This window comes from Sabethes cyaneus, chromosome 3 (genome assembly GCF_943734655.1).
Source record: "Sabethes cyaneus chromosome 3, idSabCyanKW18_F2, whole genome shotgun sequence".
Lineage (NCBI taxonomy): Eukaryota > Metazoa > Arthropoda > Insecta > Diptera > Culicidae > Sabethes > Sabethes cyaneus.
In genome coordinates, this window is record NC_071355.1 from 39605515 (window position 1) to 39631240 (window position 25726).

Here is a 25726-nt window from a genome sequence, read left to right on the forward strand (position 1 = left end):
CTTAAAGAAAACTTTACATCCCCCAAGAAAAAAATCAGAGGGGTTGTGTTTAAGATGCGACCATGGATGACGTAGTACAATGTTAGTCGGGTTGCATGATTTTGAATATTTTACTAAACTGATTTTTAGTCTATCTGTCAATCGATCAAAAGGTGATGTGAAGTTAACCTGCTTACTTATCGGCGGAATATAAGGTCTTTGCAAAATATTTTTTAAGTTTTTGTCACCCCCCCCCCCCCCCCTTTGGAAATTGGCTTGAAAAATCGGGGGGCTAAAAAAAATTTGTAGGCTATGAGTATAAAATCAATTGTCCGTGTGCTCTACAGCCTGAAAAACTCGAAAAATGAGTGTACTTAACACTTCTAGCACGAAACAGAAATGGAAATTCGAATTCGGAGTTTCCGAAAATCGTCCAAAAAAATTCTCTCGTTTTTGTCTTCTTTTCGTACATTTTTGCATGGAAAATAATAACGTATATATTAAAAGCAAGAACAGATTTGGTTTTCACGCTTAAACTTTAAATAAAAATGCTTAAAACCCATGTTTTTTGCTCGATTAAAAAATTTACTTTGTCCCCCCCCCCCCTTCAGTGGCCCAACACCGGAAGGACAAAAACTTTATAAAATATTTTTAATTTTTAATTTTATTTTATTCTGAGCCTCATAATTATTTTAGCTAAACTAGTTAGAAAATTATCAAATACAATATTATTTTTTTAGGCATATCCAGTTCGAAAATGGTCCAGATATTGATCCAAATTTTATATTTTTTGTACCATATCATTATCCAGGCCTTTACCTAATTTCTAAATCCTCCATTGACGCACAGATGATTTTATTGCCAAACCGGGTAGTTTTGTAGGACGGTTGGGCATCACAAAGTTTCACGAGGGTGAGGAAGTTGGCGTTCTTAACTATCAGAAGTGGCTGCTTCTTTTTACTCAGACGAGTCTGATTTTGTGACTACAGGATCCGGTTGAATTTTAGAGGCCTAATTTCAAATAATTTTTTCTCGATAACGCGAAAGGCAAATTGAATCGGGTTTTTTGCATTCGAAACATTGCATTTTATACTAATATTTGCAATTTTGTTTTCATAAGGGAACCTCTTCCCCTTGCCCCTACGGCTCCTTGAAGATAGTCGTTCAAAAAAACCATGAATTGCGGTACCATGGATTGGCGCTGGGGGGCTTATCCGAAATGAAAAATTCCAAAACGACATGAAAGAACATTAAATTATCTCGTGTTTGATCCATCCTTTTTTAGAATTCGAACACATAACAAAATGGCGGACATTGAAACATAAACGTACGGTTTTTAAGCGAAAAAATTGACTTTAAACATTTCTAAAAAATTCAAAAATTACAATATCAAGAAAAGGATGGGTCAAACACTAAATAATTTTGTTGGCTTTGAAACAAAAAAAGAATCATAAGAATTGCTTGAGCCGTTCCTGAGATATTTATGGTACCGACTTTCAAAACCTGGTTTCGAGAAAAACGGCGTTGAAGTTTTTACTCGTTGTTTAATCGCTCCAGACATGCGCGGTACAAATAGCTGTAACTTTGTCAATATTTGGAATTCATGCAAACGACTTCAAACACATATGGTCAAAATGTTAATCTTTCGAAATAATCAATAAAAAATTAGGTTTTAAAAAATTGAAAAGGTACTATGCCCCCTTAACAGAAGGCAGTTAGTATCCCTCTTATCTTTTGATCCATCTTATCTTTTAATCAATGATGGTTAAAATTTTTGTAGAATACTGAGAATAAATTAAGTTTATATTGTTTTAAGCATAAAATGACATATGTTAGCTAACTAATTAGGAAGACTTTTTAGTTTCAACACTAGAGGCTGCAATGTACAAACACTATGAAGCAACTACGAAAAAGGATGAGTGATAGTTAGTTTTATCAATATAATTAAGTTTTTATTTAGGCTATAAATCAAGCCTACTTTCAATATCCCGTGCTTATAGATTAATTATAAACGGAGATACTATAGTGACAACAAGCAACGACGAGTTCGTTAGTGGTAGGCAATGATAGCTACCGTCAGTGATGTCTCGGAGCGCAAAACTAGGTCCATTCTAAAATCAATACTAGGTCCATTCAAGATCAAAAAAGGGGGTTAACATTTTTAAGGAATTTGAAGATTTTACTGGTTTTACTGAACTTTTAAATACCTAAATTGAAATTACACATATTTTAGCATCATTTTAAGAGTATTGTTTTATTTCAAACCAGAAGGGTTCCGGGTAGTAACAGTTTGAAAATACTCTATGGTGACTGCCAAAACGCTGAAAAACAGCTACTTTTAAATACGCGGCAATAAAGTAGTTTTGGCTATAATTTTAATTTAATTTTAGTATATTTACGTTCAGAAATGATTAAAGATAAACACAAAAGCTAAATACAGTACAAAGACTTGATAATTATACCCTAAAATTCTTATTTAAAAATAGGTCCATTCAAGATCAGAATTCGACTAGGTCCATTTCAAAATCATTTACCCTATTTAATTTCGGTTAATAATCGACTGTTTTTTTATAAATATTAATTTATTGTAACTTACCACACACCACCAACATAAACCTCGGGGATTTGAACTCGAGTACTTCTTTTCGGTAACTTAGACGCATACCACTGCTCCGTTGCTGGAATATGTGATTTGCATCGTTTTTACTCGATGTGCTAATTTCTCATTTATCGCAGCCCCGAAACGAACTTACACTTAAGAACAACTCATCGGCAAAATTCATGTCACTAGCGACGTCAGAGATGGCGCAATGCATCAGGATAGGCATTTAACGAGGAACGCTCTGGTTCAAATCCAGTAGCGGTCGGTGTTAGTTAGGCTTTTTTTAAATGGTCTATCTTAGTCGCATGAACCGACTTTACAAAAGTTAGGAGGAGGCGGAGGTAGAAAATGGAAAAGTATAAAAATAGAACTACAAGTGCTGTTTTATAAACTTTTGTCAAAGTTTCTTCAGAAGCTGCTTAGCGCTCTATGCAGCGAACTCAAGGCAACTTTGAAGTTCGGTTAATTACAGGTGAAGCTGCTTAGCAAGCTATACCTCCATAGACATAAAGCTTGTTAACCTTCCTTAGGCACCATTATCCGAACTCTAAGTTACTTTCAAGTTGTATGTTGCACTTTCAAGCTGCATGTTGGACTTTCAAGTTGCTACAGATATTAACGGTACTTTAATGAGAATGAAGTTCGGTTTACAAATGTAGTGTCTGGTTGTTCAGCGAGAAAGTTCTGCGGAACTAAATTTGAACCAAATATGAACTTTCAAGTTTGTTACTTAAGTGAAATTCGAACTTTTGGTTGCTTGGGTTACTACTATTTTATAAACTTTTTGTCCTCCCAGTGTTGGGCAGCTGAAGGTAAAGAGAATTTTTTAATCAAGCAAAAATAATGCATTTTTACCTATAATTTAAACGTAAAAACCAAATCTATTCTTGCTTTTCATATAAATGTTATTGTTTTCCATGCAAAAACCTCAGAAAATAAAGAAAAAATAGCGATTTTTGCAAATTCTATTGCTTGAATTTCCATTTTTGTTTGGTGTCAGACGCGTTAACACTCCGTACATTCTTTTTTCTAGTTCTTAAGGCTGCTGTAGAGTCCACAAACAATTGATTTTATAAAAAAAAATCGACTGGCGTCCCGCAAATTATTTTTGGCCCTCCGATTCCGGTTTTTCAAGCCAATTTCGAAAACTTGAAAAGTAATTTGTAATGGCCTAATAAGTCCACCGAAAACTATCTTTAGCAACGCTAGATGATTCAGCGGGATATTGCCTAAGGCCGCAAGTGCTGCTGGCCATTGGAGGACAGCCCCCCGCAGAAAGCACCTCTGTCTAGATTTATTTGTTTTCCTAGGTCTACTAACCTCTATTACTTTCCTTCAGTTGGATCCGAACGAGCGATAGCGAGTAAGGAGAGGATCACCCCAGCGAAATGGTACTTTCCACGAAAAAGTTTTCCGTGAAATAGTATATTCCGCTCAAGATTTTTCGCGAAATGGTATTCGGCGAAATGTTATAAAATCACGGCGAATATTGTTATCCGCTTTCTGGCTAAGCATTGGGGAAGTTGTTTTTTACTTCACTGTGAGGAAAAATTGCCAATTTGTATATTAAACTACCCATGCGTTCATAGTTACGTAGGGTAGATGCTCCAGTAGTTGTGGTAGTACCTATAGTGGTGGAAACTCGAATTATTCCGTTATTCTTACACTTTTTGGTACAAGTTTGACAGGTATCGAACTACCAGTACCAGTATTATCGGTAAGAACCAAACTTGCACCAAAATCTGCAAAAATAACGGAATAATTCGAGTTTCCACCACTCTAGGTACTACCACAACTACTGGAGCATCTACCCTAGTTGCCAAAATGAATCATCTAAGGTTGAACTCGGGGGGTTCTGTAGCCGCAAGGTTACCGAGTCTGCTTTGACAAGCGAATAGTCATGGGTTCGAATCTTAGTAGAATCAGGCCATTCGATGTCAAAGTGACTTTAGCATGGGTTTATTCTCAGGCCCCTCATCGCCCTTCGTTCATGCTGAGTTCTATATTATCCCGATATGGCCTATTGACAGTGCAAAAATGAGACCCTTATAGTAAAAATGCACTGGTGCACGCCAGGGATGACTATAATTGGGGACTGCGCGCTGTCATGTGGAACGAGGTGGGTAAAGTAGAGTAAAGCATTGAAAGAAGGTGTTCGGACTGTTTTTGAACGAAGCGAAACCGTTTCTGAATCGGCTTTATAATAATAGCAGATCAAACTATATTTTTATTTATAGAATAAATGGTATTAGATTAAGCTTTTTCGTTTTATAAGTGGACTTACAATTTTAGTTTCGTTATTCCCTCTTGCAGATAGAATCCTTTTAACCAGCTAATCGTTCCAAACTTTTAAACTGTTCCGTGTTATTTCGTCACTAGTTTTAATTCGTCTGCTTGGTTTTAATTTGTTCTAGCTGTAAGTTTTAACTTTATTTAGTTATAAGTCGAAAACTAGTACTTCTGCGTATCTTACTCACTAGTAAATATTGCTACAAAATGGTAGTTAACTTTCTTTAAATTTACCGCTAGCTAGGCACAATTTAACTTTTCTATTTAACTCACTTTTTAGCGCTTTTAACTTCAAAATGTCCGTTCAATTTTAACTTTTCTTTACATCACTTTTAATCTTCCTTCTTTTAATCTATGTTTTTTGTTTACATTGTATCGAGCATACCAATCTGTCAATGTCCGCTTGAGAACGCATCCCGCAATCTGTCCTCTGTCAGTTGCGCTCAGTGCAGTGCTCCCAACATTTCCCCGGCCCGTAAACCTAGTCCGGAGGCCACTTCCGGTCTGGCTTTACCACCATCTTCTTCGCCAACCTCGATCACAGCCAACTGCGCCACAGCTCGCCGAAACAAACCGCTACTCGTCCGGACCAAGGCCTGCCGAACGCGGCCGTCACTCGCCGGGATGACCTCCTCGATTCTTCCACGTACCCAGGATCTTCGCTTGGACCCCTCGACTACGTAGACTAGGTCGCCTTTCTTCAGCACTCTCGCTTCACCGTGCCATTTCGACCGCTGGTTCAACGACGGCACGTACTCCTTGATCCATCGGCCCCACATCTCCTGCGCCAACTCCTGCGAACGCTTATATGCATCCCGCAACACTTCAGCAGGGTGCGGTGGAGGGGGAACCATCTGTGGCTCGTTCGGTGAAACACCTCGCAGAAAGTGGTTCGGACTGAGTGCTTCTGCCTCAACTGTCTCCTGCGAAACGTACACCAGCGGCCTCGAGTTAATCATATCTTCTGCTGCTGTTACAGACGTGTGTAGAATTTCATCTGTCAACCGCTTCCCGTCGTTCAATGCTTCCAACGCCTCCTTAACCGATCTGACCAATCGCTCCCATACCCCACCCATGTGGGGGGCAGCTGGTGGGTTGAATGACCACTGCATCCGCGCGTCGGTTAACTCGTCCGCGCAGTCGCTGTTGATATCGTTGATCATCCCTGTCAGCTCCTTGCTTGCACCTTTCAGGTTAGTCCCGTTGTCGGAGAAGAACTCTTGCGGTGGCCCTCTACGATGCATGAAGCGACGAATAGCCATTAAACACGACTGTGTGGTCAGGCTAGCACTCACTTCCAGGTGAACAGCGCGTGTCACGAAACAGGTGAAAACGGCTATCCAGCGTTTTTCGCTATGACGCGCTACCGTAACGTTAACTGGGCCCAGGTAGTCTATTCCGGTGAAACTGAACGGTCGCCGATAGGGTTGCAAACGCTGTACCGGTAAAGCTGCCATCCTCGGGACCCGTGGACGACTATGATGAACCTTACACCACTGACACGCCTTCGATACTTTGTACACCACCGTACCGACCTTTGGAATGTAGAACCGCTGCCGTATCTCGTTTTTAACCGTCTCTCGATAACCGTGCCCGAAGCGTTCGTGGTAGTGCTGCACGATCAACTCCGTCACATGGTGGTCTCTCGGTAGAATCACCGGGAAGCGCAGATCGAATGGTAAGAATTCGGCTTTCTCCGTACGTCCTTCCATCCGAATCACGTCGTTTTCGTCGACCAGTGGCGTCAACTTGTACAGTGGGCTCGACTTCTCCAAGACTATCCACTCACTCGTAGGTCTGTTTCGATTCTTCAACAAGGTTTTCAACTCATCCCCGAACGCTTCGGCCTGAACCGCTCGTAATAGATACCGCTCCGCCTGCTCGAATTCCTCCTGCTTCAACGGTGTACGTACTGCTGACCACCTCACCGACATCAACGACTTCGCCTGGTTCTTCGTCGCCTTCAAGGTTTCGATCGGATCGCCCTTCATCCGCCTTCGACAGTTGGACCCAAATCTGCATACGCAAGCCACCGTTCTCACTAACACATTCCATTTGGAGAACCGATGAACGTCGACCAGAGTGTCCTGCACAACCACGTCATGAAACAGGAACTGCGCCCGGAGCTCTACGTTCGTGTTGACCGGCGCAGTTTGCTGCGGCCAGTTCGCCTCGTCTTGGTACAAAAAACTGGGCCCTTTGAACCAGCTACTCTTCGATTCCAACTCTGCATCACGCCTCCACTTCGTAAGTCTGTCTGCCTCGTTTAGTTTCGTCGGTGTCCAACGCCAATCGCACAGATTCGTACGGCTGAGGATTTCTCCAATGCGAAAACCGACGAATGGCTTATACCTCCGCTGATCCGATCTAATCCAAGACAAGACCGTCCGCGAATCGGTCCAGAGGAACGTTTGCTGGATCTTGTAACTGTGGCTCTCTTGAATGGTGCGCACTAACCTGGCGCCCAGCACTGCGGCCTGCAGTTCTAGCCGTGGAATACTCAGTTGCTTCAGCGGGGCAACCTTGGTACGACTCATCACCAGCACACAAACGATCTCTTCGTTGACGATAGCACGAAAATATCCTACGCACCCGTACGCCTTCTCTCCAGCATCGGTGAATATATGAAGCTGCAGGTCTTTCACTTGTTGAGAGTGCACTTTCCCGAAATAGCTTCGCGGAATCCTGATCTCCGCAATCGTCGGCAGCAACTCAACCCACCGCATCCATTTCTCCATCGATTCGTCGTCGATTTGCTCATCCCATTCACACCCGGTCCTCCACAAGTCTTGAATCAACATTTTCCCGGATATCGTGAACGGTGCTAGTAGGCCCAACGGATCGAACATCGCCATGACGCAGCTGAGAACGTTCCTCTTCGTTGGCCGCACTTCACCTGAGATCTTCGACTGGAATCCTGCATTGGTGATGGTGGAGAAGGAAAACTCATCTTCTTTAGAATCCCAGACGATCCCGAGCACCCGTTCTGTTTCGGCTTGCTTGTCCTGGTGAAAGTGCACCGCGCTGCTGTCGCGTTGCTCTCCCATCTCTTGCAGAAACTCCGACGAATTTGAGACCCAGTTTCGGATGTTGAAACCGCCACGGGAATGGATAGCTTTCACCTCCTGGGCTCTCCTAATTGCCTCCTCAGCCGTGTCTAGACTGTCGAAATAGTCGTCGACGTAATGGTTTTTCACAATCGCTACCGCCGCTTCCGGATACTGCTCCGCGTGCTCCTCTGCGTTTAAGTTCTTGATGAATTGCGCAGAGCAAGGTGAGCAAGTCGATCCGAAAGTCGCCACGTCCATGACGAACACCTGCGGTTTGTCGTTACTTGAAGGACGATACAGGAACCGTTGCGCCTGTTTATCCTCCGCTCTGATCCGGATCTGGTGGTACATTTCCTGTATGTCACCACCAAACCCGACGCTACGCTCACGAAAGCGTTGAATTACTGCCGGGAGTGACGTCAGCATGTCAGGCCCCTTTAACAGTTCTGTATTCAGGGAAACGCCGTTTACTGTTGCAGCTGCGTCCCACACAAGGCGCACCTTTCCCGGCTTCTTAGGGTTCGTCACAACGTTAAGGGGTAGATACCATACTGCTGCTGGATCGGTGTCGACGAGTTCAGCCGGCGTAGCAATGTGCGCGTAACCCTTTAATTGATAGTCGGTGATCTGCTTCTCCACATTCTGCCGCAACGCCTCGTTTTTTAATAGCTTCCTCTCCAATGCTTGCATCCTGCGCACAGCCATCGGATAGCTGTCAGGGAACTTCCGCTCGTCATCGCGCCACAGGAGCCCTGTCTCGAAACGACATCCAACACGAACCGTCGTACTTTGAAGAATCTCACGAGCACGTTCGTTTTCGGCCGACTCCGGAATTCCGGCCGGTGTAACTCCTGCTTCCTCCATCACGTATTGGCTGCGAATCATATCGTGCAACGCCTGGTTGCTCACTGGCTCCACTGCGTGAAAATTCACCACCGCACTCGACAACGAACACTGGTTCTCCTGTCCGTAGACTGTCCAACCTAATTGCGACCGAACACCGATAGGCTCGCCCGGTCTACCAACCCTAGATTCGAGCGGAGCGAATACGTGCATGTTGTCCAACCCGATCATCATTTTCGGTTCTTCTGCATCATAATCCTCAACCGGTAGGCCCTGTAAGTGGGGATAGCGTGCCGCGATCTCGCGGAATTGCATCTCCTGTTTAGGCAAAATGAGTTCCGCAACGGTGCGAGCTTCTCGTAGCGGGAACTGCTCGGTTGAGCCTCTAGCGGATACCATCAGATCCACTTTCCGAGAACCGTTCTCGAAGCGCTTCATGTTCCCAGTCCATGTGACGACTAGCGGCTCAGCTGTTCCGTTGATCTTCAACTTGTTGGCGATAGAATCCTCGACCAGGGTAATGGAGGACCCCTCATCCAAAAATGCAAGGATATCCAGTCCTCGGTTCCCGACGTGAAGCGTAACCGGTAGCATCCTAAACAACACGGAGCGATTTAGGCGGTTGTGGGCATTACACTGGACCTCCATTATCTGGACAGTTTCTTCGGAACGGTGCAAAAGCGGATTATGTCCTCCTTGACAGTCTCCTACGTTGCAGCGAATCTTAAAGTTGCAGCGGCTCTTTCCATGGTTATTAAGGCACAGTTCACACAACTTGAACCTTTCGACCAGCTTCAGACGTTCTGCGATGTTTAATTTTCGGAAATCATCGCAAAATCTGATCTTGTGATCAGTCCTCTTACACACCCAGCACGGCTTTTCACTCTTCACATTCGGCGTCGTTTCCCTTTTGCCGGGGAAGGAGTTGTGGACGTGGACAAACTCCTTCTTGTTCTGCTTCGCTCGCGCGGAACGTTCACTGTGATCGTAAAGATCGTGAGTGGAGAATTCACTGACCTCGGAGACATCGGAAACAATACCGTTCATGAATTCGGTAAAGATCCTTAACGGAGTGCCGACTTGGTTCCGTTTGTAGCGGACCCAATCCAGCTTGTAGTTTGGAGGGAGCTTATCCACAAGCTCTTGGACCAACATGGGGTTGCTCAAATGATCCACGAGCTTCGCAGCTTCTAAGTGGTCGCAGAGCTGCTTGACCGTAATGCCGAAATGTATAAAGGATTCTAAACGGTCAGCCCTCGGTGGTTTGGCTTGACGAACCTTCGCCAGTAACGTCTTCAACAGCTTCTCTGGTTTACCAAATAAATTCTGTAGATCATGAATGACATCGGGAACCGAATCGGGTAAAACTAACCGACTCCTCACAGCATCGAGTGCATCCCCCTTCAAACAATCCTGCAATCGCTTCAGGTTGTCCAGATTGGAGAACCCACAAGCTTGAGTTGTATATTCGTAACTGCTGATGAATATTGGCCACAGTTCAGCTTCACCCCTAAACACCGGTAACTGCTTAGAAACGGATTGCCGGGCGGCAATTTGTGCTTGGGAAAGCCCTGCCGGTTCAATCCCCGGCCCGTTCATCCTTGGTCCGTTGCTCATTCGGTTCATGCGGAAATCTGCCAAAACCGTTTTCTCCTCCGCCGTCAGCCGTATCAAATCATCCCCTTTGCGGGTTTGGCCGCCAATTGCCTGCTCGCGAGCCAGGTCTTCCGATCGAGATGCAATAAAGGGAGCGGAAAGTCCTTTGAATCTTTCGTTATTTACCCCTGTCGTTCTCTTCGTACTAACTAATTCCGATACCGCAACATTTTTTACCGATTTCCGTCTATCATCACATTCGAAGCTTCTTCCGCCGAGCCACTTTTCCACCTTCTGGCTGAGAATCTCATCGCAATCGCCGTCTGAGTCGTTGCCTGCAGTTTCTTCTACATGCTCTTCGTCCACCTTGCTATAGTTTTGCACCAGGCCTGCTTTCGCCGCATCGAAATTTTGCCTTAACTTATTTCGTTTTTTCAAAAACTCTTCTTCCTCCACCAAGCGCCGATTTAGCATTTCCTGTTCTTGCTGCAACTCACGTGCCTGAAACTCTCGGTCTTGCTGCAACTCCATCTCGCGAAGTTCTCTTTCGACTCGCAACTGTTTCTCCCTCAGCGCGCGTTCCATTTCGAGCCGTTTCTTACGCAGAATACGCTCGTTTTCCATAGCCTTCTCTTTGGCTTCCATCTCTTCCTGCAATTTTGCAAGGGAATCATCGAGTATCGCATTAACACTGCTCACCGAACCACCTTCACTTCGCGAATTCTTCTTTCCGTCAGCGGTCTTTTTCGCCGTAGCGATAGCAGCACCTTTCTTCTGCTTTGGTATTTGCAGAGAATTGCAGCACTTCAGACAGCTCCACGGATGGTCTTTAATTTTATCGTTTACACCAGCGCAGCCGAAATGCGCCCACTGGTCGCAAACGTCACACTGCACCATATCAAATGTGTCCACTTCCTGGCACATAATACAACTACTGGTCTTCGATTCAGCCATCCTTTGAGGTTGAGTCCAACGGGTAAAATTTTTTTGATTTTGTTCGGACTGTTTTTGAACGAAGCGAAACCGTTTCTGAATCGGCTTTATAATAATAGCAGATCAAACTATATTTTTATTTATAGAATAAATGGTATTAGATTAAGCTTTTTCGTTTTATAAGTGGACTTACAATTTTAGTTTCGTTATTCCCTCTTGCAGATAGAATCCTTTTAACCAGCTAATCGTTCCAAACTTTTAAACTGTTCCGTGTTATTTCGTCACTAGTTTTAATTCGTCTGCTTGGTTTTAATTTGTTCTAGCTGTAAGTTTTAACTTTATTTAGTTATAAGTCGAAAACTAGTACTTCTGCGTATCTTACTCACTAGTAAATATTGCTACAAAATGGTAGTTAACTTTCTTTAAATTTACCGCTAGCTAGGCACAATTTAACTTTTCTATTTAACTCACTTTTTAGCGCTTTTAACTTCAAAATGTCCGTTCAATTTTAACTTTTCTTTACATCACTTTTAATCTTCCTTCTTTTAATCTATGTTTTTTGTTTACATTGTATCGAGCATACCAATCTGTCAATGTCCGCTTGAGAACGCATCCCGCAATCTGTCCTCTGTCAGTTGCGCTCAGTGCAGTGCTCCCAACAGAAGGGTACCCAATTACACACAAGCACGCATAAAAAAAAATTCATGCTTATCGCTCAATCAATAGCGATTATAGCAAAAATAAATGCAGTGCGGGTTATACAGCAAACACCCGGGCGATATCACAATAGATCAAACGTTACTGGTCGCAGTGATGAGTCCATACAGGAAAAAAAAGGTTGAACTCCTCAGAAAATTTCAAAACTCAAGATTGTGACAAAGATCATATTCATGATTTATGTACAACACAGTTTGATTTGTGGCAATACGAAGTTTGTCGGGTCAACTAGTATATCATACAGTATCCCCCCGCTAATCCGACACCCAATAATCCGACGACTCAATAGTCTGGATCTCGCTAATCCGGAAAATTCCGAATTAAAAAGTATTGAACTTGACTTCTTTCAATCGAACACTACCTTCGTTTGGCGTCTCCGTTAGAATCAGAATGGTACTCTTTCTAACTAAATGGAAATGGCACATGGTGCTGCTTCTAACTACGTTTACGTTTGCTATGGCCATAATATTTTCATTGCTATTCTCAATAGACTGATGTGCTTGCACTTATTTCGACACTAACTAAGAGTTTCAAAGTATTTTGTTGTCGAAATTGAGCATTACTGAGTATAAAACATAGTTATTGCGTACTTACTATAAATATTTTCAAAAATTTCCGGACTTGTTTACGTATGGATGTAAACAAAACTACATTTCAAACTCACGCTGACGTCAGTTTGACTGTCGGATTATCGAGTCAAAATTCGCTAATCCGGCTATAAATTTGTCGGATTAACGGGGCGGTACTGTAAAAATATTGCGAAATAATAGTATCACCTTAAAAAGAATAACCTTGGATCTCATTTGACAGTTCTTTGTTTTGGTTTCTAAGTGGGTTTCCTGGAGAGTGAAATCGGATGTCAAGTCATGTGCTGGAGAGATTTTTCCTCTGGAAGAAAGCTTCCTTTGGCATGGATTACAACGAAAATGAAGTCGCAAGGACTACGTAGAAATGGTGAAGATAAGCTTGATTGAGCACAGCGGGGCATTGATGGTTCCCAACTTTGTTTTCCGGTAAGATTACCCAGCTGCAATCTATGACTCGAAACTGACAAAACAGCGATTTGCTCATAAAGAAATCTAAATACTTGAATTTGAATTGCTCGCTTGTACTTCGGAACTGAATCCGATCGAAGACCTCTAGTGCATCCCTGCACGCATTATTTACGAAAACGGCACGCAGTTTGACAACGAAAACCAGCTCAAAAGTGCTGAGAAGAGATCCCTTGACCCTTGAAACACAGGTTTTGTTCATGAAATCATGAAAGTTCATACACACATTAATAACCACTTCTCATGATGAATTTTGGTCAATAAAATTTGCTTTTGTAAGAAAACATAAGTGGTGTTACTTCTATTTCACGCCCTTTTCAAATTTCTGGGGATCAAAGGAATGCGGTTGAACGAAGCAAATGTAATTCATTCTTAAAACGGGTACATTATACCATTTAGTAATTTGTTCTAAATCATTAAAACGATGGTCAATAATTTATCCATTATCGAGGTAAAGATTGCGTTGTGCTATTTTTATTTTGCTCAGTGGTTGATTCAGTGTTTAAATTGGCAACCCTACTTAAATTGAACAGGTACATATAATCAGATAACTGAATATAACAAAATAGCATAAAAGTTATGACCATAACATTATAGCTACCTTATAAAGCAGGATAAAAATTTTCCCTGGATTACAAAAACAAAAAAAAAAACTCTAACCAACAAACAATGAAATGCCATGTAGCAATGCTATTCGGTGGGGTTAGCATATTATCTTCATACATAATCCGCTGGCACCTGATCATCATGTTCCGATACCGCCACCATCACCACCGCACCGCCCCCTCCACCATATTGGGGCTGATTTGTTGTTGTTTTCGCTATAGTGATCTCTAGTATAGAAGCGGGCGAGAATGGCTCTGTTCCGCCCAGCCAGGATCCAATCTAGTCGCACGCTAGCGAGCGTCCATCGCTGCCGTGTGCTCATGAACCGTAGATCCTCACACCCATCCGTGTTACGGCGCCGTGCCTTCAACCGTCCCGTGCGTCTTCCGAGTTATTGTACGGTAATAATCGATCGGGAATTTTGTAATTAAAACGAAGAGGTATGCAAAAAATGTTGTTCTCATAATCGCTTGTACCTACGTATATACGATGTGAGTGAGCGGTGGACGTAAGGAATCGCAAAGTATAAATAAAGAAAACATAAAGCAGATGGTAATGTTACGAAGAGAATGGAGAAATGAATGGCAATGGCAAAACACGTCGATAAGAAAGGCAACGAACAACGACAAAAATCAACCGAGCAACGGCACGCACGCAACTCCTGCCGCCGCCGCCGCCGCCGTCGACCGTCGTCAAGCTGGACTCGGCAGGTTCAGGGGGTGTGGCGTTGACCGTTGATTGGAGGATGACTGAACTGTCGGGTAGGTTCCCGCATGGTGCGGCCATCGCAGTCCGGTTGGATGAGCGAGCAAATGGGGCCGAAGAAAAAGGCCCATGGTCGGTGGCCGGTGGGGGGCGGCTGCCGTCGGGGCTGACCCGAGGAGTGATGGCGCTGGCAGCTGCCGATGATGGGGAATTTTAATATCCCAACCCGAAAGGCGGTTTGCTACTTTATTAGCCTGGCTTGCTGGACTGGCACTGACACTGGCACTGGACTGGGCTGACGATGACGATGGCACAGGCTGCGGATGTCCGCGGAAGGCGGCGAAGCTGACAACCTGCCATAAAGGTGTGCGAGGCTTGCCCCCGGTATATTTCTCAGTAGAACGGGAGCGAGCGAAGAAATGCTATGCTTGTTTGGTGATAAGAAATGTTCGAAACGAAAGCAAAATGGCAGGGAAGCGAACAACAGGAAGACAACAACAAACAGTAGACGCGGTTTCGCATAATCGGCGGGACAGCTTCTGCGGCAAATTAGTGCGTGTCAAATGGTTAATAGGTGCGGCATTGGTTTTTAGTTGGCAGCTGAGAAAAATGCCGTTTGAATTTTAGTTTAGGACATTCTTCTAAAGAATGATTCTTTTGAAATTGATAACCCACTTGTATGTCGAAAGGCTGACTATTTTAACCATATTAAATAGTTTAAACTGCACCGATCGAAAAAAAAGGTTAATATTGGGTTGGGTTCAATTTATAAACACTTTCCCCATTCTATATCACTCATATATGATGCATATTTTTTTTGACGAACAATGCATATTTTAATGACACAAAATCATCACATTTGATTGGTTTTCAGTTTATTATGTTTTCCCAAAGATTCCTGCCGGGCAGTGAAACGAAAATCCGCATCCTGAGGACCGCGGCCAGTTGTGCCACCCAGCCACGGACCCGCAAGTACCTACCTAGTATCGCCCGGAAAGAATCGTAATTGCGGCCGTTTGATGGATTCGACTGCCTCCTCCGGACCAGGCCAGGCCAAGCCAGGCCGAGTCGGACCGGCGTGGTATGCTTTACGATCTGAGAAAAAGAAAATTGACCATGAAGCCATCTAGTGTTGCTGGCTGGCCACTGCACTGGCGGCTTATATAGCCTTTGATTATTTCTTTTTTTTTCGTACAACGACGTGATACAAATCTTTAATTCGAGTGCTCAACCACCAAGTAGCCGGCCGATCCGAACCGTGGGCCCCTAGTGGCTGTCTGTGGGGTCTGGGTTCATTACGCGTATTTCGCGGGTAATTAATTTATATGGTTTCAATAAAGAATTATGGACGAACATGCACACGTTTCGGTCGCTTCCGGGCACCAAAAAAGTTGAGAATAGAAGAAAGAGAAGAAAGAAAACAATGGACGATTAGCGACTTTTCGCCGCTCGGTCGAGTGGCGCTTTTCGGCCGTTTAGATTTGTTTGTGACGATGACGGTGTGTCTGCTTTGCCACTACAATTGTTAACGATTAATCTTGAAGCGGTGATTTCACCGTATCATCGCGGTTTGAAAAATTAACTGCATTAGCAATGAATGCGGGAGGTAAACAGGAAACGATGTTCTTTAGTTGATCGCATTACGGAGTCCCCCTTGGGCTGGCCGCATTGGTTGAGCTGAGCTGTTAGGGAATATGGTTTGTTCGACACGATAAGAAAACAAGAAGCATTTTAGATTAGGGCCTTTGTGGGGGTGGTGAAAAGCTGTTCATCAGTATTCAACGAAAACATGCCCAACATTTCCTTGCAGCCAGTACGTTGTAGTTGTCACGCTTAATTTACTACTTAACTGACTAGACTTGAATAAACTTTAATTTTTGATAATTTGAAAAGTTCCCACCCATTATCAGATAATGTGATTTGTAGCGGAGCATAGCTGAATTTTTAATCAACTTCAATTACGTTCATAACAATAAAGCAAAAACATTTTTCTTGTCTTCATAAGCAAACTACTGAAACAAAACCTGTACATTTATCTGATCTTTGAAATAGAATCACAATTTTTCATTTCGTGCCTTACGTGAAAGAAAATAGAGCACCCAACTTTTACAACATCTAACAGATAAAGCCTTAACTGCCACTGATTTGATTTCTTTTCTTTGATATGTTACCAGATGACTGCTGGTCACTAGTAGAAATGGCTCAACTGGGGCTCGCGTCGTACATCCCATCATATAAAATCTCTGTCAATCTAACATATTAATGTATGAATTCAAGAGCCAAATGCTGAGTTCACGGCAACTCTGGATCGCAATAAACAAACCATTTTAATCATTTTTTCTATAACAATAGTATCACGAATAGATGAAGGAAATGGTAGAAAACAGTAATGAAATATAGATGTTTGATTACCTTTTCCTACCATTAGGTATTTGATCTGGCGTAGATTGCCTCCGCCGTCCGCAAACTTCCTGGCTATGATATCAAAGCCATCTGCCAAGCCTAAGAGTTGGCAACCCTTGATAAAAATAGTGACTCTCGATCCAATGCCCACTCGTCGGATCACCCACGTCATGCACTGCGCAAGAAACACTTGATCTAATGCAGCTCTGGTCAGGGATGGTTCCATCACTTGATTCAATTTTGATTCATTCGACAGTACCGTCTCAACCGAGCAAAATTTGAAAAGTGACATATGGGACATTTGTAGAACGTTATTATCTACACATTTGCTGAATAAAGTGAACGTTCATTTATTCACTAATGAGTTACTAGCATTGTAGCGCCGTAACTACAAAAAATACAGTAAAACTTTATTCAGCAAAATTCAAGATAACAACTAGTTCAACAAAGATGCCATATGTCACTTTGTCAAATTTTTCTCGGCTGAGACGGTACTGTTAAATGAATCAAAATTGAGTGAAAGTGATCGAACCATCCCTGGCTCTGATAAGTCACGTCATTTTATGCGGAAAACCATGTTCGTGCATTATTTGTCATAAATGGTTTCGATCGATTATATCGTATTTTGACGTAGGACTACGTCTTACGGCAAGTTTTGAGATAGGGTGTCATTCCAAAAAATCGAAAAATGCGAGCGTCACGAAAAATGAAAGGTTTTGAGCGCTAATAGCTCAGCGGTTTTCCAATCGATTTTCAATATTCTTACACCAATCGATCGGAAAATCTTCTAAGAATTGACCCAAATAAAGAAAAGTGTGGATTCTTGATGTTGAACTATTGAAAAATTGAAAATAATGAACCTATGTTTTACCAGAATTCTCGCTTCGTGATTGGTTGTTGGAAATAACGTCATCAAAGTAGAAACGCGTTTTCACGCTTCGGCTTATAATTCAGTCAATTTTCAATAGATTTCCAAGATAGTTACACCAATTGATCGGGAAATCGATTGAAAATATAGAAAACTATTGATTTTGTTTTTGAAATTGAATTTGAAAAATTGTTGTTTTTGAATTGATTTTGAAAATTTGAATTATTTTCATATTTTTGCCTTCCCTCGTCAGTGCTTCCCTAGAACGGATGACAGAAATATATACGATATAAGCTATGGGTTAAGCTTCCTTATGATTGTATTTAATTTACGCCCTATAGAATCCGATCGAAAATTGTTGAGCTTCAGCTGTTGCTGCTTCCCACGGATAAGGCAACGAAGACATGCAAATTCACCAAGCGAGGTGTTGGAGCTGGAGCACTCAATGATCGCTGCCGTGATGGAATATCTGGCGACAGGAGTTCTGGAATTGGGAGGACATATGCTGCTCGCGACAACGAAACGATCAGAATTATCGTCACTTGCAGCTGGCCATCCGCAACAACGAAGACTTGAACAAATTGCTGTCCCGTGTCACCGCTGCTATGAGAAGTGTCTTTTCGAACATCCAAACTGTTTTGTTGCTGCCCAAGAAGATGGAAAAGAAGGCTTAAATTTCCAGCATATCACGCTGAAAACCCGTTCTTTTAAGAACGAAACATGTGTTCATGAAGATTTGAGGAATTTTCACACACAGATTTAAATTCTGTTTAACTTAGATTGATCTGATTGTTCGCTTCTTTCAAATAATTTTAACCGATCACCTCTCGCGCTGCTGTTCGCTTGTTGCTGCTGGACGCTGGTTGCAGCCAACAAATATACTAGCCCCAAGTAAATGTGTTCGGCCAAGCGTCAAAATAAATGAAATTGGATTTAAACAAATGAAAGAGTTTTAGTAATCTTTGGATCTTAGCAACACAAATTTATCCTTCGTTAGTGTGAGATTAGATTAGATTAAATTAGCAACACAAATTTATCCATCACCAATGCTACAGTAATAATACGTAGCGTAATTTTTCTTTGGCAGCAAAAGGCGAACGGCTCACTGGTAACTTTGCTCTTTTGTTCAGACTGAAATTGAAATGCTCTATTTTTTATTTCACGTAGATGATGAATGAAGGACCATGAAAAATGGGTGTGGTCGTTTCTTGTCGCTTGCTCTGGTACATAACACGTGGTAAGCCGGCGAACAGCATTATTCAAACGCTAGCTGAGCTAGTGCCAACATCGTTTGTCAGGGCAAACGGGAGTCACGTTCGACTCGTGCACGTGTTCATCGGCGGCTGACCGTGTGTTGGAGCTGAAGTTCCATTTTGCTGCAGTGATGGAATATCTGGCGACAGGAGTTCTGGAATTGGGACGACATATGCTGCTCGCGACAACAAAATGATAAGAAGCATGAAGCATCCCACGTCACTTGCAGCTGGCCACTTGGAGTGGTATTTCATCGTGATTCAGGACCACACACGAACGGTTTCGTTGATCGCATAGCTGCTGAGGCTTTCCGGTTGGTCCGTTGCAACAAGCCGTGCCTGGTTAGCGGGTATCGGTACTCCAATTTACCGAACAGAGAATTACGTTTAATGCGTTAGTGCAAGTTTATTGCAAGTAGGAGTTATGATAATCAAACAATCGGCTCTTTTAAGGGCCACACAACGATTGAAGAGTTTATTATATTTTCTTGCCCAGTTAATACCATAATTAACACAGTCAACGAGGCAAAAGTTGAATTTTTCGCCATTGCGGACGACCAACCAATGACGGTAATAAGTTTTCTGGTCACAGGTGACATCTGCGACTTCCAATACGTCTGCAGGTTGTAAATGCTTTATCCGTGTCCTTTTGTAAGCCGCAGAAAAGTTGCGCAAAATTTTCAACTTTTTGAAAACTCGCGCGTACCGTCTACCGATTACCAAAGGAAAAGCACTATTCAACGTAGAAACATATCATACAAATTTATTTACTGTTTGGTTTAGTTACTAACTTGGTTTCGTTTTAATAAAATAGATTCAATCAATTCATGGATATAACTCCAAAATCGGTTGAGGATTGAATGTATACAATGTTTCTACTTTGATGACCGTTACGGATGTAGCTTGTATACATGAAGAATCGTATTATTGTATACATGGATACATTCTACTATCGCTACACAGAGACTTACGTGGTCCTACGTCACCTATGCGGTCGTGTCTTGTGCACAACCCCTCTGATTTTTATTTATTTATTTATTTAATCATTTTAATTTCAACCGACACGTGGTCTGAATGAAATAGGCTGGGAAAAGCCACCTAGAGTTGCACAAACTATGCATTCTCTAGGTGGCGCAAAAACCCAACATCTTTTCTTGTATACAATATACGGTAAAGTGTCAAAAATTAAAATTCTGCCTTCGACGGTTGTATTCGGTTGCCAACGGTTCGTGCAGGCCGTAGTTGGTGCGGTGTGTTCCCACATGTAAAAACTGTTGGTGTCGTTGAGGTCGCAGCGGACAGTGTAGCAGGAGTGATGAGAGTATAGCAAGACTGTCGTATTTCGCCACTAATATTTTGTGTGCCGTATTAGCGACGATATCTTTTCGTCGTTGCTGAAGCGGAGCAATACCAATTAAAAGGCACAAGTTCTCGGACGATGGCAGATTGTCAGGATTCTTTCAATACGAAGAGACCAACTCTCAAAATGGGGGTCCCAAACAGCGCAGCTTGTTTCCAAAACCGAACGTACCAGTGAGCAATATAAAGTGCGTAATGTTCCGGGGTCCTGAAACTCGTTACCAATCCTCAATATCGTTCCTAGCTGTCGTGATGCTTTTTTGATGATCAGTTGATAGTGAAGTCTAAACGTTAATTGTTTATCCAAAACAACTCCAAGATCGGTAACACTATCACTACGTTGTAAAATTTGACCATTAATGCGGTAATCATACAGCAACGTATGTTTTTTTCGAGAGAAACTGATAACGGCACATTTTGGAATGCTTATAGTCATACAATTGCAATCGCACCACTGTGCAAACCGGTTGATCAATTCTTGAAGTCTCAGGCAATCGTCGTTATTACAAACAATCATGTAGATTTTGGCATCATCCGCGTATAGTAATCTCCTGCCCGGTGGTAATAGACGAGAAATGTCGTTTACAAACAAAGAAAACAATAGCGGCCCTAAGGTACTGCCCTGAGGTACTCCAGTATTGTTTGAAAACCAACATGACAGTGATGCACCCAATTTAACAGCAATTCTGCGGACTCGTAAATAGGATTCAAACCAAGCAATTAAACCAGCGGAGACACCCAATTTGTTGAGTTTAGCGAGTAAAATTCCGTGGTCGACGCGATCAAAAGCTGCCTTCAAGTCTGTGTAAATTGCGTCAACCTGATGACGCTGGTCCATTGCACGTAAGCATACAGAGGTAAACTCCAACAGATTTGTTGATACTGATCTACCAGGAAAAAAGCCATGCTGCGACGTAGATATATAGTTCTTGGAATGGAACAAGAAATATTTAAAAACAATTGCCTCCAAAACCTTCGAGCAAGCACACAGAGAAGTAATTCCGCGGTAGTGTTCGACATTACGCCTGTCTCCGTTTTTAAAAACAGGAAACAGGTGTGCTGCTTTAAAAATATAAAACTGTGAACCGTGGGCACATTAAGCTCCCGACATTTCTGCAGGTTGTATCGGATGATGGAAATTTGATCCGTAGTGGCGCGAGCTGCCATGAAACCCACCGGAGAATTCCCTACGAAACCTAGTTCTATAGGTGATAACCGGCGTAACAATATCTGAGGGTCTTTAGGAGATTATCTTTCCAATTCGACAGACTTCGGAGTCGGTTATTAGAGTACAACGATCCTACTGACCCTTGCAGCACCACTCAGTCGAGATTCGAGTTTCAGCAATCGATCACCCTTTTTGAAGATGGGACAAGCAACTTCAGAAGCTACATCGCCTCTCAAATCATGGAAATACGATAGATTACGAACCAGTTTTATAAATCGGTGCGATCGAAGCGGATTTCCAAATACTTGGTATGTGCCTTTCGACAACAGAACGCTTGAACCCTACTAACATGACCATCGAGAGTACCGGCACACACGTCAAAACAGTTGAGTTCGAAGTCGGCCACAATTGGCTCCCATTATAGCTTGGTTCGATCCGCGGATCCCCCAGCTTGAGTGAAGTGGAACGTTATACAAACTTAATAAGCGTTTCTACAATAATCCACCCTTAGCTAATTTTCCACTCTTTCCCATTTTACGTCTTGTCTCCCCTGGAAATACTATCAACACCTATGTTTCATTCCTTTAATCTACCGCTTCCTCCGTCGATTGTAAAGACTGCCGTTATTAAAAACAAAAAGTTCTACCGCAAAAAAAAAGTTTCAAATTTTCATAAAAGATGGGACACCACACCTTTGAGAAGAACGTTTTAGTCAGACAAATATGAAAGCGAATCTATTAGGTATTACTTATCACTAAAATACCGGCCGATTAGGTTGACGGACTTGCGGATATTCGGATCTAATTGAATTTAAAATTAAAGTCAAAATTGGACTCGAAATTAGTCTTGGAACTGGACTAGAAATTAGAATTCAAATTCCACTTGAAAACGGCTTTGGCACAGGGCATTAAATTAGACTGGAGTTGGGAGCAATTTGGGTTTGAAACTTTATTTCAAATTGAACTGGAAGTTGAACTTAAAATTGTGCTTAGTGGTGTAATTGGTTAAACAACACGCTCAACTAGAGATTGGGAGCTGTGAGTTCGACTCTCACCTTCGCTAAGTCTATATTGTTGGCCTAATATCAAGAATTTTCAGTTTGCCTGAATCTACATTCTTCGTATTAAGCATTTATTCTTCCTCAACTTAAAATTGAATTTGAAATTGGACTTACATTTGGAGCAGTTTGAACTGTATTAGTTTTACTTGGAATCGGACTTACAAAAGAATTTGAAATTGGACTTGAAATTGGAATTAAACTGGATCTGGAATAAGACTTGAAATTGGAATAGAAATTATGCTCTAAAGCTCTTACCGAAATCTTACGAAACTATATGTATCGAAACTGGGCGAAATTTACCGTAGTGTCAGCTGTAGTTTAATGGTAATCTATTTGGTTCAATAAACCAAAATTTGGTTCAATAAACGATTTGGTTTGGTTCGATAAACACGAAATTTCACGAAATGTCGTACAGCCTTATTGTGCTCTAAATTGAACTTAAAATTGGAAGTAAATTAAATTTGAATTGGGCTTGAGACTAGACTTGGAATTATATTTGAAATTAGACTTAAATTTAGACAAGGACACGAAATTAGACGCAACGTTTTACTTGATATTAGGATTAACATATTTCGTATTACTCTTTAACACATTTTACCTATCTTCTGTTCCTTTTTTCACTTTACCGGTCCCGTTCTTTCTTCTTTTCTGTACCAGTTTATTGATTTACGCTCTCACTTATCTTCTATTTTCTTTAGTTTTACTCTTTTTTTCCCGTTTTTCTGTTTTTTTTCAGTTTTCTTCGTTTTCTGTACAACATTCTCGGTTCTGTTGTTCTTTTTTTGTAATTTTCTTTCCTGTTTTCCGTCTTTTCTCTTCCCATTTTTTTCTTCTCGTTTCGAGTTTTCGTCTTTTTCTAACTCTCATCCTTCTAGTTTCCCGTTTTCGTCTGTTTCATTTTTCATCTTCCAAATGTTTTTTTTTCTTTTCTGTCACGTTTATTCTGTTTTTGGCTTCCTTGTTTCCCTCTGGTATGAAATTTCTATCTCCTGTTGTTCGTGTGTTCTCTCCAGTTTTACCTTTCACTTTGATCCGTTTTTCGTTTTCTTCTTTTTTCATCTCATTCCCACTATGTCGTTTTGTCTTTCTGATATTTTTCCGTTTGACCACTTTTTCCTGTTTTCCTCGTTTCCATTTTTCGCCACTATTTTTGTTTTGTTCTTTCTCGCTATTCTTCCATTCCCTTTTGGTTTCTCTTGTTTTCAGCTTCGCTTTTCCTTTCTTGTCGCGTTTTTCCTCTTATTCTTTTTTGTTTTCTCACATTTTCTGTTACGATTTTTTTCTATTTTGTCCCGTCTTCTCTCTGTTTGTCTCGTTTTCCTTATTCGCGATATCCTCTCTCTTTTTTTCGTTTCGATGTTCGCCCTTTTCAGTTCAGGGTGGCAACTGGATACGAAAAACCAAATTCCCTGATTTTTCCATGGTTTTCCCGGTGTTTAATAAAATTCTAGGTTTCATATTGCGATATAATTTTAACTGAAAATGTGATTGATATTTGAATTGTTTATCAATCTACGAGAAATTGAGAAAAATTTCCCCGACTACTCTATTTCCCTAGGCGAATTTTTCAATCACTTTCCCTTATTCTGCCGACCAGCAAATTACACTCCTCCTGTGAGTTCTCATCTGTTCTTTTTCCCGCGCAAGTTTATTCGCAAACTCAGGCGCAGCGGAGTTTTAGTGTCCATTGCCACTAGCTCTCGAACCCGCCGTGGTGCTTTTCCTGCCAGTCACGCGGAAATGTTTTTTTTTTTTTAATTCTATATGTTTAATTTTCGTTCTTCGAGCCATAAGCCATGCAATAAAGCAGCTTAATTGAGCTAATTTTTAATTTCGCTTTACCACTGGTGGCTGTTCTACTTTCTGATCAACGTGGCTTATTTCACACTGCATGGATTGATCGGGATTTACTCTTCCGGGTCCAAGATAGAGCCAAAAATTCGTAACGTGGAAGGTAGGGTCGCTACACCCGCATTTCGGTTACAACTTGTTACAACAGTATGGCAAGTTTACGTACTGCCGTGAGTCAGTGGAATTTCTCCAACATTTTTCTCGAAACCCGTATTTCGCTGCGGTGCCACAGGCATTTACTTTGATGTTCTGCGAATTGTGTCACATGCCGCAAAATGTCCGTCCTGAAACTTCAATGTCATTCGATTCGACTTGAATAACGCCAAACGAAACGCGCAAAGTGAGTGCAAACTAAATTTGTTATATCACTTCACTTGCCTCGCAGAATAAGGCTCTTTGCAAAACACTGAGCTAATTATCGATAACCCAATTTATCGCTTGTGTGCCGTTCTTTATCTATTTCTAAGTGTTCTTGACTACTCAATGAATCGATCATTGGGGTTGTTTGAAAAATTTCCTGATTTTGTTAAAAATTTCCTGATTATTCCAGGGTTTTTCAGGTAATTTCAAATTCCCTAACAATTCCGGGATTTTCCAGGTAGTTGCCACTTGCCACCCTAGTTATGATTCTTCTCTTGTTTTGCTTTTCATATCCGCTTTTCGTATTTTTCATTGTCAGTCCGATTTTTCTCTTTTCCAGTTTTGTTTTTTGTTTTCTGTTCCATTAAATCCTTGTCTCCCACTTATTACGTCCAACTTTTCCTCCTTCTCTGTCAAACTCTCTTTTTCACTTGTTCGCGCGTGTAAGGGAACACAGCCAAATTAAGAGCCATTTTCCTGATTTTTTTTTCGTTTCTCAATTCTCCAGCTCCTGTATTTTCTTCTTTTCTTTTCCTCCTTTTCTATCCCGTTTTCTTTCTTTTTGTTTACCTCGTTTTCTGTCGACAATATGTCCTCATTTTCTTTCTCGTTTTCTCTTCAGTTCTTCATCTTTTACTGTCTAGTCTACTCTTTTTGTGCCCATTTTTCACCCGTGTTCTGCTTTCCACTTTCCCTGCCATTGTGGCAGGGAGCATTGTGTTACGATTTTTCTTTCGTTTTTCTCTTTTTAATAGTAGTTTTTCTTCCTGTTCTCTCGTATATTTCCCTTTTTTTTTAATCCCGTTTGATCAGTTTTTGTCACGGTTTTCCCTGTGTTACATTTTTTCTCCAGGAGCGAAGGACTTCCTCTAGATCTAGATCTATCGCTAATCCATCTATGGATATGCTAGGAAAATTTATTCGTAAGAAGGAATTCGTAAGAAATTGTTTGCTTGTACAACATTCTGTTTGGTTCACGAGATATGAATTGTTCAATTAAGTAAATATTCAAAAAAAATATAGTTTTTCGGT

General features: G+C 41.8%; 1 protein-coding gene across 1 annotated transcript; it reads right to left on the bottom strand.

The window, feature by feature from the left end:
- Nucleotides 1-5313: 5313 nt before the first annotated feature.
- On the bottom strand, nucleotides 5314-11313 carry LOC128739489 (uncharacterized). Its single transcript, XM_053834983.1, has one exon. The coding sequence runs from the start codon at nucleotides 11311-11313 to the stop codon at nucleotides 5314-5316; it is 6000 nt and encodes a 1999-aa protein (XP_053690958.1).
- Nucleotides 11314-25726: the final 14413 nt, after the last annotated feature.

Excerpts from the sequence above, each read along its gene's own strand:
- LOC128739489 (XM_053834983.1), bottom strand. The coding sequence starts at position 11,313 with ATGGCTGAATCGAAGACCAGTAGTTGTATTATGTGCCAGGAAGTGGAC.